The sequence below is a fragment of the Furipterus horrens genome, unplaced genomic scaffold (assembly GCF_987537825.1).
Source record: "Furipterus horrens unplaced genomic scaffold, mFurHor1.1.pri manual_scaffold_5, whole genome shotgun sequence".
Lineage (NCBI taxonomy): Eukaryota > Metazoa > Chordata > Mammalia > Chiroptera > Furipteridae > Furipterus > Furipterus horrens.
Window position 1 is genome coordinate 163863712 of NW_028327175.1, and position 15584 is coordinate 163879295.

Genomic DNA, 15584 nt, shown 5'->3' on the forward strand with positions numbered 1-15584 from the left:
GTGCCATAAAGTCTTTCAGTTAAGAAGACTTTATTAATTTCACTTTTTATTTCTAGTTTTTTTCTTATTTTTATATATTTAATTTTTGAAAACTGAATTTATTGTGATAGCATTGGTTGGTAGCATGTGGGTTTCAGAAGTAGGTTCTGTGATGCATTGTCTGTGTGTTTTTGTTGTGTCTGGTTTCTTTCCATCATTATATTTGACCCCCTTTGCCCTCTTCGTCCTCTCCCCACCCTCCTTCCCCGCTGGTGACCACCATGCTCTTGTTTGTGCTTATGAATTTGTTTCACATATTTACTTTAGAAAGGATCTCTACCCAGGACAGAGGGCATTGTTATTTTATATACAAAAAGCAACAGCCAAAATAAAAAGTTGGTAAAGAATATTAAAAGATTAGATAAGGGACAGGCTTTATAAAGGAACTACAGATGATTCCTAAGGGTGCTTAACCTTGATCATAATTAAAACAACCCTTCTCCTTTCCATACCCAAAGTTGTGTGCCCAGGGGCAAGTACTTTAAAAAAGAAATTATTGAGGTAAAATTCACTTAATATAAAATTGGCAATTTTAACTATTTTTAGGTGTAGGATTCGCAGTGTTGTAGAACCATCACCATTATTTAATTTCAGGACAGTTTATCACCCCCAAAAGAAATACATATCCATTAAGCACTCATTTCCCTATCTCCCCCTGCTCTTGCCTTACCCACCCCCCACCCTCCATTTCCTGAGAACTATCAGTCTGCCTTTTGTTTCTATGGATTCCCATATTTTGGACATTTTACTTCATATGAATGGAAAACAAGTAATATGTGGTCTTTTGTGTCTGGTTTATTTCACTTAGTATAATGTTTATCTACCTTATACCATGTGTCAGTACTTTATTTCTTTTTATGGTACAATACTATTTCATTGTATGGATGTACCACATTTTGTTTATTCATTCATTGGTGATGGACACTTGGGTTGTTTCCTTTCATAAATAATGCTGCTATGAACATTTGTGTACAGATTTTTATGTGGATGTATATTTTAATTTTTCTTGGATGTATATATCAGATTTGAATTGCTGGGTCATATGATAATTCTGTGTTAAGCCTCTGAGGAACCACATAACTGTTTTCTTTATTGGCTGCAGCATTTTACATTCCTGCCAGCAGTGAATGAGGGTTCCATTCTCTTGCCAAAACTTATTTTCCCTTTATTAAATTATATTCATCCCAGTGGAAAAAAAGTGATACTTGGTTGTAATTCTCATTTACATTTTTCTAATGACTAATGATATTGAGCATCTTTTCATGTGCTTATTGATCATTTGTATATCTTTGGAAAAATGTCTTGATGTTTTTGCCTATTTTTTAATTGGGCTGTTTGGTTTTTTTATAGTTGTTCAGGTGTAAGAGTTCTTTATATATTCTGCATATTAGACCCTAATGAAATATATAATTTGCAAACATTTTCTCTCACTCTATGGTTTATTTTCACTCTCTTTTTTTTTTTTTTTTTTTTTTTTTTTTAAGTATATTTTATTGATTATATTGTTACAATAGTTCCAATTTTTTTTCCCCTTTGCTCCCCTCCGCCCAGCACCCCCCCCCAACAATCCCCTCTCCAAGTCCATGCCCATGGGTCGTACATACAAGCTCTCCCGCCTCACCCTTTCATATATTCTTCTTCTTCTTTTTTTAAAATTAATTAATTAATTAGTTAAATATTTTAACAATAAAAAATAACAATTCCTCCCTCTCAGACTTAAGACCCTTTACAATCTTATAAAGGACAATGGATGAAGGTCTCGAGCTCCTCTAGCTGCTTCAAGCTGGACATGGTCGTCGTCCTACCTACCCGTGGGTCAAGAAATCCCTAATAAGAGTGGGGATGTGGAGGGGAGGGTGGCCTTCCCACAAGGGGAAGGATCGTGAAGACTCCAGGTTGGTTGGCTGTCTCTGGACAACGGCATGCTTGGTTTGACAGGCTGGCATCCTTGTTGTATTCTGGGGGCAACAGGGTTAAAGGACATCATTTAATCCGTAACCACTAGATGACAAAAGACAGGTATTAATTTTTCAATGTCCCACATTAGGGAAAAGAAGGGCTTCTTTGGAGGAAGGTGTGCCAGGTACATCTCACCTGTCCAAAACCCTTTTGCCCATTATACTTATTTTGGACTGAGGGAAATATTTTAGGTTTCCCCCATCTCAGGCCTCTGGGCTTTTTCTGTCCAAGCCATTAGGATAGAAAAGAGAAACCCGTTTTAAAGTGAAGCCCACAGACCACCCCGTTCTTCACCAACCCAGCCACTTAGTTCAGCCAAACCATTGAGTCTCAGGAGGCAGCAATGCAGACAGGATTAAGTGAGGCCTATGCATACAGATAATCACTCAGGTAATGAGATTGTAGGCTTATGCCCTTTGAAAACAGAAAACACATGTTAATTTATGTAACATAACCCACATACAAGTCTCTAAATCTGTAGGACTGTCTTATCGGAAGGAAAATCCTTGTCCTTCTAATATTCACTGAACTTGCATTTCTATTCTTTATATTTTTATTCCCCCCCCACTAAAAAATTTTCTGTTTGTTTGTTTTTCCACTACAGTTGTCTCACTTTTTTTCCCCCTCTTGCTTCCCTGCACCCTGCCCCCCCCCACAGTCAGTCCCCACCCAGTTGTCCATGTCCATGGGTCATTCATACATGTTCTTTGACTAGACCCTTCCCCTTCTTACCCCTTCTCTCCCTCCCATCTCCCCCTTTGTTACTGTTAGTTTATTCCTTGTTTACATACCTCTGGTTCAATTTTGCTCATTTGTTTGTGTTGTTCATTAGTTTCCTGTAACAGGTGACAGCATAAGGTAATTTTCTTTTGTTGCCTGGCTTATTTCGCTAAGCATAATTCTCTCTAGTTCCAATCATGTTGTTGCAAATGGTAGAAGTTCCTTCTTTCTTTCAGTACTTATTCATTGTCATTTTCCCCCTTTGTACTCGTGTTCCTCTCTGTCTCTCTGTTTCTTCATCTTCTTAAAGCAGACCCTTTAGCATCTCTTGCAATGCTGGTTTGGTGGAGATGTATTCTTTTAGCCTTCTTTTGTCTTGGAAACTCCTTATTTCACCTTCCATTTTGAATGAAAGCCTTGCTGGGTAGAGTATTCTTGGTTGTAGGCCTTTGTTTTTCATTGCTTGGAATATTTTTTGCCATTCCCTTCTGGCTTGTAGTGTTTCTGCTGAGAAATCTGATGATAGCCTTATTGGAGCTCCCTTGTATGTTATTAGTTGTTTCTCTCTTGCTGCTTTTAGGATTCTCTCTTTGTCTTTGAATGTTGCCATTTTAATTATGATGTGTCTTGAGGTGGGCCTGTTGGGGTTCATCTTCATTGGGACCCTCTGTGCTTCCTGGACTTGCGTGACTCTTTCTCTCGTCATGTTAGGAAAGTTTTCTGTCATTAGTTTTTCAAAGAGGTTTTCTATCCCTTGCTCTTCTTCTTCTCCTTCTGGAATTCCTATGATACGGATATTATTACGTTTCATGTTGTCCTGCAGCTGTCTTAGAACCTCTTCAGTCTTGTTCAGTCTTTTTTCATTTTGTTGCATTGTCTGGGAGTTTTTGTGTAGGTTGTCCTCCAGCTCGCTGATCCGATCTTCTGCTTCCTCTAGCCTGCTTTTAATTCCTTCTACTGTGTTCTTCAATTCAGAGATCGTATTTTTCATTTCCTCCTGGCTCTTATTGATAGCTTCTATGTCCTTTTTCATGCTCACGTAATTTTCTGTGAGTTCCTTGTAGTTTTTCTGGAGTTCTTTGAAGTTTCCGCTGAGCTCATTCAGCTTCTCCATAATCCATGTTTTGAATTCCATATCTGATAGTTCGCTCCCCTCTATTTCATTTAGCACTCTTTCTGGGGATTCTACCTTTCCTTTTGATGGGAGGTTGTTTCTCTGTCTCCCCATTTTTTTGACTCCTATTGTTTGTTGGTGCTTCTTGGAATGATCTGCACTTCCTGGATCTGCCTCTGGTGGCGTCAGATCATGTACCAGTCTGGCCCTAGGCAGCCTGTTGGAGACTTCCAGGGATCTACTGCTGTTGTCTGTCTTCTTTGATTGTTAATCTATTCAATCTGTGATTAGCTGTCAGGCTTAAGGACTGTGGGTGTGGCAGCTTAATTCCTGTAGGCAGGGCTTTTGCTTCCCCTCAGGCTGACGCCACTTGGAGGGGAATGGTCTACCCGCAGTACTGGGGATGAGTCAGCACTGGGACCCAGTCAGCTGCTCCTCCAGTTCTCCCCTCAAAGCCACCGTGCCAAATTCTCCCCAAGTGTCTCCAGTCCTCTCTGCCTTCCCTCTGCTTGAGCCCAGGGTAAGTGGTGGCCAAAATATTTTCGTATGTGATCCACTTAAGAGCTCTTTTTCTCCTGCTGTTTCTCTCCGGCTAGCAAGAAAGCCTGTGGCTTTTCGCTTTTCACAGCTGATACTATTTTACTTTCCACTCTGTCGCTGTAGGCTGGGAAGCCCAGCTGGGGGTTTAGACCCTGCCCTTCTCAGGGGGAATCCCCGGCTGCTGAGCTGTTTCTCAGCCCCTTCAGCTGCCACCCGTGGGAGCCCAGCCAGCCCTTCCACGTCTCCGCACTCCCTACCGGTCACGTTGTGATGTAGCGGCCTTTTCTGTCTCTCCGTGGTTATAAGACTTCTCTCCAGCTGGTGTTCGGTTCGTTATTCCAGATGATTTCTCCAAAATTACATTGTAAATCCAGACTAGTTCTAGGAGGAAGTTAGTGTAGCTTCCACTTACTCCTCCGCCATCTTGTTTCTCCTATTTTCACTCTCTTAATAGTGTTCTTTGATGCACAGAAGTTGTAAATTTTGATTAAGTCCACTTAATCTCTTTTTTCTTTTTTTGCTTGTGCTGTCCCACCCGAGGATCCATTGCTAAATCCAAACTCATAAAGATTTACTCTTGTGTTTTCTTCTTAGAGTTTTGCAGTTATAGATCTTAAAGTTAGGTCTTTGGTCAGGTTGAGTCACTTTTTGTATAAGATGTATATTAAGGGTTCAACTTCATTCTTGTGCATGTGGAAATCTAGTCCCAGCATCATTTGTTGAAGAAATTATTCTTTTCTGCACTGAATGGTCTTGGCACTCTTAACAAAAGTTGATCGACTATAAGTGTGTGGGTTAATTTCTGGATTCTTGGTTTTATTTCATTAATCTATATTGATCTATCCTTAGGCCACTTCCATACTGTTTTAATAACTGTAGCTTTAAGGTCAGGAAGTGTGAGCCCTCCAACTTTGTTGTTGTTTTTCAAGATTGTTTTGGCTATATAGAGTCTCTCTTGAAATTCCATATGGATTTTAGGATCAGTTTTCTATTTAAAAAAGAAGTTGGAATTTTGATTGGCATTACATTGAATTTGTAGATAATGTTTGGAAGAATTGCCATATTAACAATATTAACTCTTCCAAATCATGAACAGTGGGGTGGGTGGCTTTCCGTTTAGTTAGATCTCCTTTGAATTGTTTCAACAATTTTAGTATTTTTAGTGTGCAAGTCTTGTCTATCCTTGGTTAAATTTTATCTGAAATATTTCATTACTTTTGAGTCTATTGTAAATGGGATTCTTTCCTTAATTTTGTTTTTGGATTGTCTATTTTTTTTTTTTCTTTCCACCTTGAAATCAAGGGGTAAAAACCAGTTTTTAAGTGCATCCCGAACCTCTCCTATGTAGCACAGGTAGAATTTTCTGTCCATTGGCACCAGAGTGAAGTCACATTTCCTCTTGGGAGACAGAAATTCCACATCTGAACATAGAGTAAGTTAGGAGAAAATGACCCCTGGTGTTTATTTTATTACTATTGTGATTCTGAGATCTAGGATTACTAATATACTAGCAGTGAACAACACAAATTCCTGGAAACAACTGTCAGGTTAGTGACACTAACTCCCTTCCCCCTAATCACCCAAAATTTTAGTATGAAAAGAATTAAAAGCAATTACTAAGCTGAACAAATGGGAAATAAGAAACTAAGTGATTAGCTAAATAACAAAACAAACCCTGAAGTTTGAAATCATTGCAATTGAGAAATTGAAAATAGGTGTGTTTCACCCTGCCTCCCCAACTCTGAATTTAAATAATATTCCGTGCAAAAGAGCATCAGGTTTCAAGATAGACATGTAGCCCTTCTTTTAAGTTTTAGTGTGCTGCAGAGTTTTCTGCTATTTTTAGTTCCCTCCCCCCAGATTTATTCAAAGTATTTAATAGAATTGTCCATCTCAGCCAAAAGAGTTGTGATTCAAAGATTTACTAAAGTACTCTATGCATTCTCTCTATACAGAAACACCTATTATTACAACTGATTTGTGCAGGATTAACATTTTTGGTGTTAAAATTGTTAAACATCATGCTTACTGCACATCAATTCTCCATGATGCATCTTAACTTCACAATGATTTACCAAACATTTTATTTAAATTACTAATTAAATAACTGAAAAATATACTGAATCAACTAAATTTAAGTGGGCTATAAAGGAAAATAACCTTCAAAACAGTCCATATACACAACTATTTCAAAACTACCTTTGCTAGCTAGCCCCTTTCCCAAAGTTTTAGCCTGAAAAAACAGTAAAATCTACACAAAATTTTATTGCAATCATACAAGGGTTACATTAGGTCAAATACAACAAATATTATGATGCAATTTTACATTTATTAAACTACAGTTCAAAGCACAAATTTACACATTCTAAATACACTAAACATATCTAATGAAGTCACACTGGTCTTCCACTGACATTTGATATATCCGGGTTAAAGACATTAACTTTACAAGACTTTGAAACGCGAATCCTTAGTATAGAAACTGTGTACTTGTATGTAAACGATTTAATGGGGAACCCAATTAATGGACTTCCATCTCTATTAAGTCATCCACTTTGCTGCATATTTTAAACGCTTAAGGGGCAGAGCAAACTGGTAAGTTTAAATCTGGATACATTATCTAAATCTCCCAATTAACCCCCAATGAATTATAGATGAAAGCTGATTTTTGTCTGGTCCCAAATAGGTATTATTACTAATAGTTTGTTTCCAAGAAAATTAACAGAATGAGATTGTTTTAATTTGTTCCTCACTGGAATGTAGACCAGACAAGCTTAACCTGCAACTTCAGATCTAAAGAAGCGTTAATGCCTGTTTAAGCATCAGTGGAAAAGCTGTCTTCCTGGCTCAGCCGAATGCAAGAAGGCACAAAGAAGTTTTTCATCATTGTGTCTGCTGTAATTCCAGCATCTTGCATCTCATACCAATCGCTGAATGACATCATGTAATAAATAGCTGGTCTCTGAAAATCATTAAAAGCAGATGGTTCATGGAAAGAATCTGCTCCCATGTTATCAAAGATAAGCCAATCTCCCACATTGAGCTCAGGAAGAAGACAGCCCTCCACAATTTGATCAAGCTCATCACAGGAGGGACCCCAAAGGCTGTTTGTAAACAGAGGCTCATCGTCCTTGCACTTCTTGTGAACCTCTGGAATGGTATTTAAGTCCTCAGACAGTTTACTTGCAAAAGAACCACAAACACCATCATTCATATAATACACAAAGGCTGGTTCATCACTTCCGGTCTTTTCTACTCCAGAGGAAAATTTATCACCCTCAACAACTTTCTTTGCAATGATATTAACTGCAAGTGTAAATGCAGAAGACACGTAATAGCTTCCAGGTTCTGAAATTATCTTAATGCCAGATACTTCAGGAAAGTAGACATCCAACAAAGGGCTGATAACATGATTAACCTCTTCCAATTGAAATTCAGTTCCTGTGAAGCCTCCACCAATGTCTAAGATGTTCATTGTGAAGCCAAATTCTCCAGCCATGTCAAACACACATCGAGCATGAGATAGAGCATGTACATATACTTGAGATTCTTTGCAAGCACTTGATACATGAAATTTAACCCCAATAATTTGGACATCAAGTTCCTTAGCACATTCCAAGATATGCCTACAGTTCTTCAGGGTAGTGCCAAACTTCATGTTACCCTCTTCACCTCCAATATTATCTTCCATTGCATTATGTAGTAAGACCTTGGCATTTGGGTGATTGCGTGCAATTTTCTTCAATTCAACTTCATTGTCACATGTCATGATATTCACTCCAACTTTTGCTGCATACTTTATCTGAGACACTTGCTTGCAAGGACTTATATAAATGATGTTTTCTGGAGATACACCCAATTCTTGCACTAATGCAATTTCAGTTTGTTTTTTTTTGTGCACAACCAGTTTCATGATAAAACCGTGCAGATGCCAAACTATGGAGCCAGGGACATGGTGTGGAGGACTCGGGGAAGCTCTAGCACACCGGCATGGGGAAACAGGTCACCTAATGCGGACAGCGGGGAGCAGAGGTCCACTGGCACCTCAGACCTAAGACGTTCCTCAGGGGGACAGGCACTGCACCTCCAAGGCAGGAGCAAGGCGGCCGCCTTCACTCCCGAACGTAAATCCTCGTGCACACCACATCGTCGGCGCCGAAGGTCAGGATCAGCTCGTCGTTGGCCAGCTCGCGGGTCCAGTAGGTTTTGGGGCCGTCCCCATCGAGAAGCGTTTGTGTGCAGTGGATCTTGTTCTCATTCTCCCAAGTAGCTAAACTCCTGCACTTGCGTCCATCCATGGTTTCCTCCTCAAAGCCTTCTCCGACCTTGCAGTTGATCTCCGTGGTGCGCACCGTGGTGGACGTCTTGATGTAGAACTGGCCCCCGTCCTGGCGGATCTCCACGTGCGGTTTGGAGGCCGCCGCCACGGCCACCTTCCGCAGCATGGCGTTCACACCCAGGGCCTTGAGGAGCTCGTCGAAGTTCTCGCTGCTGCGCATCTTCCAGGTGCCGGCGAAGTTGGGCATGGTGGCGGCTGCGGCGCCGGCGGCTGCGGCGGGCGCACTCGGAGCTGCACAGCCGAGACTGCCTGCAATTTCAGTTTTATTGGAACAAGCAAATCCAGTTCCAAGTGCTGCCAAAATCTCAAGTACAGCTGGAGTGGAGTTGCACTTTACCGTGTAGAATGGCTTTATTTGAGCCACTACATTCTGCCACTGACTGTGTTTCTTTACAATCTTTCCAAGATCTCCCACAAAAAATGCATTTTTCCCTGTCAGGGTATGTTCATTAACATAGTTATCAATAACATTTCCAAGGTTTGTTCCTTCATCCAACAGGCGAACGAAGTAGTTTGCATCGACAATAAATCCTTTCATCTCAGCCGTATTCCACAAAGCTGAAAGTCATAAACCAGGGAAAACAAGAGACGGGCCACCAAGCCTTACGTCTGGGTCCTTAGAATATGCAACAAAATGGACAAGCTAGGAGATGGAACCCCCGTATCATCAGCTAGGTTCCCAAGGTGGCTCAGCGTTGAAGTCGAACTGCTCTCTATACAGCCCTTCTCCTAGACCCTCTGGGTAGTTGTATACTTGGTCAGAAAGTTCGCCGTGAGATAACGGCCCAAAGAGTCGGGTAAAGCGTCTTCTCTTTTTCGGCGGAATTTTTAGAGAGGGATGTGGTTACCTTGAGCAGAAATACCCAAGGCGGCCTGGGCCATAAGCTGCGAGAACGACGTGGGGGGAAAAGCGCGGCACCGACACCAGCTGTGCAGCAGTGGCGGCGGAGGCCAAAGGAGAGAAATAGAACAGCGCGGATACAAGGAAGGCAAAGGCTGGGTGGGAAGAGGATTCGGTCTCGACACCACAGAGCAGGAGAGCGAGAAAGGATGAGAAGATGCAGAGAAGGCGATAAATAAGAGAACCCGGCTGTAGAGCGAAGAACCAGAGTGTGAGAGGGCGGTGTGGGCGACGCCAATATTTATAGTAAAGGGCGTCTGGATTGTCTATTGTTAGTATATAGAAACACAACTGATTGGGGGAATAATAACCATTTTTACTAAATTCTGTTTTTAATGTCCTTGAGATTACCTCTGTAACTCTATTTTTAAAAATAAACCCTACCTCTATAATTCTTTATCTGGATAAATTTGGATGTCAAAGAATCAGTCAAGAATTTGTAAATGTGTAAATTTGGCCTATCATAACATAAAAGAGAATGGGTTGGGGGGTGCCTAGGATAAACTGGAAAGTGTGTCTTATCCTAAAAAAAATTCAGATACAAATTTTAAAAATACACTTTGCCAAATAGAAAACTCTCTTGTATGCAATTATGTTAATGGTTTTAGTTCTTTTGGTTACCTTGTACTTTAAAATAATAATATACATTTCTTAAAATTTTTTGTCTTATCAACTTTCAGTAGAATCCCTTGACTTCTCATTATGTAGAATGAAGTTACCAGCACCCCTATTCTTTCTCCTGTTAAGTCTTTCCTGTTTCTGCTTTCTAACTTCCGTTTAACTATATGTTTTATTTTTATATTAAGGTTGGTGTTTTTTGTTCTCTTATCTATAATTAGGTCTTAACAACTTTGAATATAAAGTGATAGCGAAAGTTGAAAGTCATTTATCCACATTTATATTACTGTGACTCCTCTGCTGTTATGTCCTGATAAACCCATAGTAAACTGAAGATATTCTAAATTGAAAATACATTTAATCTATTGAACATTATAGCATAGCTTGGCCTACTTTAAACTTAATGTAAGTGCTCAGAACATTTATATTAGTTTCATCTCAAGGGTAATTTCCTTCCACTTCCTCATCTCACCAGAAACAGGAGACACAGATTGCTGTTTTGTAGACATGAAGGGACAGGAAAACACAAAACACAATATCCAGAAAAATTGCTGGGAGCACGGTACACTGAAGAATATTGATTGTCACTCTTGTGATCACAAGATGATGTGAAGCTGCTGCCCCCTGCTGTTGCCCAGAATCATGAGAAACTATCATACTGCATATTGCTGGCCTGGGAAGAGATCAAAATTCAAATTTTGAAGTACTGTTTCTACTGGATGTATATTGCTTTCTTACATCAAAGTTGAAAAGTTGTGACTCGAACCATTGTAAGTCAGGGACCATTTGTATTATATCACTTATTGCAGAATTGAATAATATACCAGGAATGTAGAGTAGATTTAATGTTTGGAATGTAATTACATTAATTCACTGTGTTAACAAACTTAACTAACTGAAGAAAGAAAAGTCATATAATCACCTCAGTAGATACAGAAAAACCGTTTTCCAAAATCCAGTATCTATTCCCGATTTAAAAAAGAAAGGTAACATAGTAACAGACGGGAACTTCCTTAACCTCGTAAAAGTTAGATTAGGGAAAAGCCTGCTAATAACATGTCTTTTTTTTTAATTTAAAATTTATTTTTATTCTTATCTGAGAATATATCTATTGATTACTTATTTATTTTTTAGAAAGAGAAGGGATAGGAGAGAGAGAGAGAAACTTTGGAAAGACTTATATGAGAATTAAAGGACAAGCCATTGGTTGGGTGAAAAATCTTCCTAAAGCATATGTCTGATAAAGGACTAGCAGCCATAAGAACTTTGAAAACTCAAAGAGAAACAATTCAGTGAAAATGTGTAAAAGATTTGGACATTCATCAAATGTACAGATGGCAAATACGTAGTTGAAGAGATATTCAACCTCTTTAGTCATTAGGGAAATGTAAATTAAAGCTACAATGAAATACTATTATACATTTGTTAGAATGGCTAAAATTTTAAACAATCTACCTTACATTGGCCAGGATGTGGGGGAACTGGGGCTTTCTGCTCAGGATAATGTAAAATGCTGCACTGAGTTTGACAGTTTCTTAATAACTTAAAAATACATCTACTATTTGAACCAAGCATTCCATTCTTAGATATTTACCCAAGAAAAGCGAAAGCATATGCACATAAGAAGTTGTTCAGGAATGCTCACGTTAACTTTGTTTTTAATAGTTAAAACCTGGATGTTATCTAAATGTTTATCAACATTAAACAGATTATTTACTCATACAGGGGAATACTAGTCAGAAAAAAAAGGAATGGGGTATTGATTAGGTAAAACTCAGAATAATTGGATTCATTGAAAGAAGCCAGACAACTGGAACAAACACTATGATAAAGACAGTCTCTTCAATAAATGGTGTTGGGAAAATTGGACAGATACATGCAAAAAAAAAAAAAAAAAAGGAAACTAGACCACCTTTTTAAACCATATACAGGAATAAACTCAAAATGATTAAAGACTTAAATGTAAGACTCAAAACCATAAAAACTCTAGAAGGAAACATAGACAATAAAATCTCTGACATGTCAGCAATATATATATATATTTTGTATCTACTAGGGTAAGAGAAACAAACAAACAAACAAAAAAACAAATGCGACTACATTAAACTAAAAAATTTTTGCACAGCAAAGAAAACCATCAACAAGGTGAAAGACAACCTACTGAATGGGAGAACATATTCGCCAGTGATACAGCTGATAAGGGGTTAACATCCAAAATTCATATATAACTCAACACCAACAAGAAAAAAAACATCCAATTAAAAAGTGGACAGAGGACCTGATTAGACATTTCTCCAAAGAGGACATGCAGATGGCCAATAGACATGTGAAAAGGTGCTCAGCATCATTAGTAATCAGAAATGCAAATTAAAACCACAGTATCACTCATACCTGTCAGAATGGCTATCACCAGTAACTCAAGAAGGAAGTGTTGTGATGATGTGGTGAAAAGGGAACACTCATTCACTGTTGGTGGGAATGTAGATTGCTACAGCCATTATAGAAGACAGTATGAAGGTTTGTAAAAAAAATTAAAAATGGAACTGCTTTATGACCCAACAATTCCACTTATGGATATATATTTGAAGAAATCCAAGACAGTAATTTGAAAGAATGTATGCACCGTTGCGTTCACTGCAATGTTATTTATAATAGCCAAGGTATAGAAGCAACCCAAGTGCCTGTCATTAGAGGAATGAATAAAAAAGCTGTGGTGCATATGTATAATGAATACTACTTGGCCATGAAAAAGAATGAAATCTTACCATTTGTGAGAGCATGGATGGACCTGGAGAGTATTATGCTAAGTGAAATAAGTCAGATGAAAAAAAAAAGACAAACACCATGTGATTTCACTTACATGTGGACTCTAACGAACAAAATAAACAAACAAGATAGAAACTGACTCATAGATACAGAGAACAGACTGATGATTGTCAGAGAGGAGGGGGTTTGGGTGAAAAAACTGAAGTGATAAAGAAGTACAAATTGGTAGTTTTAAAATAGTCACAGAGATGTAAAGTATAACATAGAGAATAGTTAATAATGTAATAACTAGGTATGGTGCCAGGTGGGTACTTGAAATATTGGGGGCATCACTGTAAAGGATATGGTTGTCTAACCAGTATTCTGTACACCTGAAACTAAAAATAATATTGAATGTAAACTGTAATTGAAAAATAAAATTTAAAAAGCGAGACAAAAAAAATACATGATATATGGTTTTATTTATATGAATAACACAGAATTCAGTTTAATCTATAGTGACATTAAATAGATCATTGGTTTCACATGCATTGGCCAGGTTGTGGTAGAGGATGGGTAGGAGAGATTACAACGAACAGGATGGAGCTTTAGGGATATGTTCCTTATCTTGATTGTGTAATGATTTCATGAGTATATACATGTATCAAAACTTATTAAATTATATACTTTAAACATATTTGGTGTATTGCAAGTCAGTTTTACTCAAGAAAGCTTTATAAACAAAAAAATAAAATCAACTGAACATTAAAGATTGAACATAAACTGAATGTAAGACATTACAAAGCTCATTCTATTCATTTGCATAGAAATAAGACAAAATCTGGGATGACATGTTCTAAACACTTTTCTTTTTTTAAGTATATTTTATTGATTATGTTGTCGCAGTAGTTCTAATTTCTCTTCCCTTAGCTCCCCTCTTCCCCATACCCCCTTTCCCTTGAGCAATTCCACCCTTCTTAGTTCATGTCCATGGGTTGTGCATATAAATTCTTTTGGATTCACTCTTTCCTATATGATTCTTAACTTCCCCGTCTATTTTGTACCAACCAATTATGCTTCTTAGTTCCTGCATCATTTTCCCATTTTTCTCCCTTCTCCTTCCAGCTGATAACCATGCAAATGATCCCCACACCTATGATTTTGTTCCTGTTCTGGTTGTTTGCTTAGTTTGTTTTTGTTTTCATTCTTTAGATTCAGTTGTTAATAGTTGTGAGTTTGTTGTCATTTTAATGTTCATAATTTTGATCCTCTTTTTCTTAAATAAGTCCCTTTAACATTTCATATAATAATGGCTTGGTGATGATGAACTCCTTTAGCTTGACCTTGTCCGGGAAGCACTTTACTTGCCCTTCCGTTCTAAAAGATAGCTTTGCTGGATAGAGTAGTCTTGGTTGTAGGTCCTTGCTTTTCATCACATTGAATACCTCTTGCCAGTCCCTTCTTGCCTGCAAAGTTTCTTTTGAGAAATCAGCTGATAGTCTTATAGGAACCCCTTTGTAAGTATCTCTGCTTTTTTCTTGCTGCTTTTAAGATTCTCTTTCTATCTTGAACCTTTAGCATTTTAATTATGATGTGTCTTGGTGTAGTCCTCTTTGGGTCTAGCTTGTTTGGGACTCTGTGCTTCCTGGACTTGTATGTCTATTTCCTTCGCCAAATTTAGGAAGTTTTCTTTCATTATTTTTTCACATAAGCTTTCGATTTCTTGCTCTTCCTCTTCTGTTTCTGGCACCCCGAGGATTCGTATATGGCACATTTAAAGTTGTCCGAGAGGTTCCTAAGCCTCTCCACATTTTTTTCAATTCTTGTTCCTCATTCTGTACTGGTTGACTGTTTTTTCCTTCCTTATATTCCAAATCATTGATTTGAACCTTAGTTTCCTTTTCTTCACCATTGGTTTTGTATGGATTTTTCTTTGTTTTATTTAGCATAGCTTTCACTTCTTCCCTTATGCATTTGCCATACTTAAGCATATCTGTCAAGTCTGTGAGCATCTTTATCACCAGTGTTTTGAACTCTTCATCTGTTAGGTTGGCTATCTCCTCATTGCTTAGTTCTCCCACTGGAACATTGATCTGTTCCTTCTTTTAGGCCATACTTCTCTGTCTCCTCATCTTGAGAGGCTCCTGTGTTTGTTTGCCTCTGTGTCTTAGGTAGAGCTGTTGCAGCTGTTATGTTGTAAGTGACGGAGCCTTAGAGACTCGTCAGTACGTGTGACCTGTTTCACCACCTTATGGCACTGTATGTGGGCGAGGGGTCTAAGAGGGAATAATGCCACTTGCTCAGCACTCGCCCCCTTTCCAGGCACTTCTCTTGTTTCCTTATGGGTGTGGTCCCTCTCCAGCTGTTGCCCTGGCTGTTGTTCCCAGAGTGGGTGGGTCTGTGGATGTTCCAGGACTGTGGGCCCTTCAAACAAGGGGACTCTGCTGAGAGACCGGCAGTCTCTGCCTCCGCCCCAACCCCTACTGTTTTGCAAAGTCAGAAGCAATGAGACTTTATTGTCCCCGGTGCTGGAACCATGAGCTGTGCAGTCTGGTCTGGTGCTAGGAGTGCTCCCCAGGTGTCCCTCTCAACTCTTCTAAATGTTTGAC

The 15584-nt window shown here is 38.8% G+C and overlaps 2 protein-coding genes and 1 pseudogene across 2 annotated transcripts in view; 1 reads left to right on the plus strand and 2 right to left on the minus strand.

Annotated features, from left to right (window-relative positions):
- Positions 1-15584, plus strand: part of ADK (adenosine kinase) — a 648653-nt gene that overhangs the window by 54888 nt on the left and 578181 nt on the right. The window lies entirely within an intron of this gene.
- Positions 6938-9835, minus strand: LOC150010309 (antizyme inhibitor 1-like). The gene is made up of 2 exons (XM_090279478.1): positions 8958-9835; positions 6938-8239 (listed from the first exon to the last, which is right to left on the minus strand). Exons 1-2 carry the CDS (start codon positions 9247-9249, stop codon positions 7188-7190), a joined length of 1344 nt encoding a protein of 447 aa, XP_090135604.1. The 5' UTR covers positions 9250-9835; the 3' UTR covers positions 6938-7187.
- Positions 8273-8954, minus strand: LOC150010310 (cellular retinoic acid-binding protein 1 pseudogene; annotated as a pseudogene).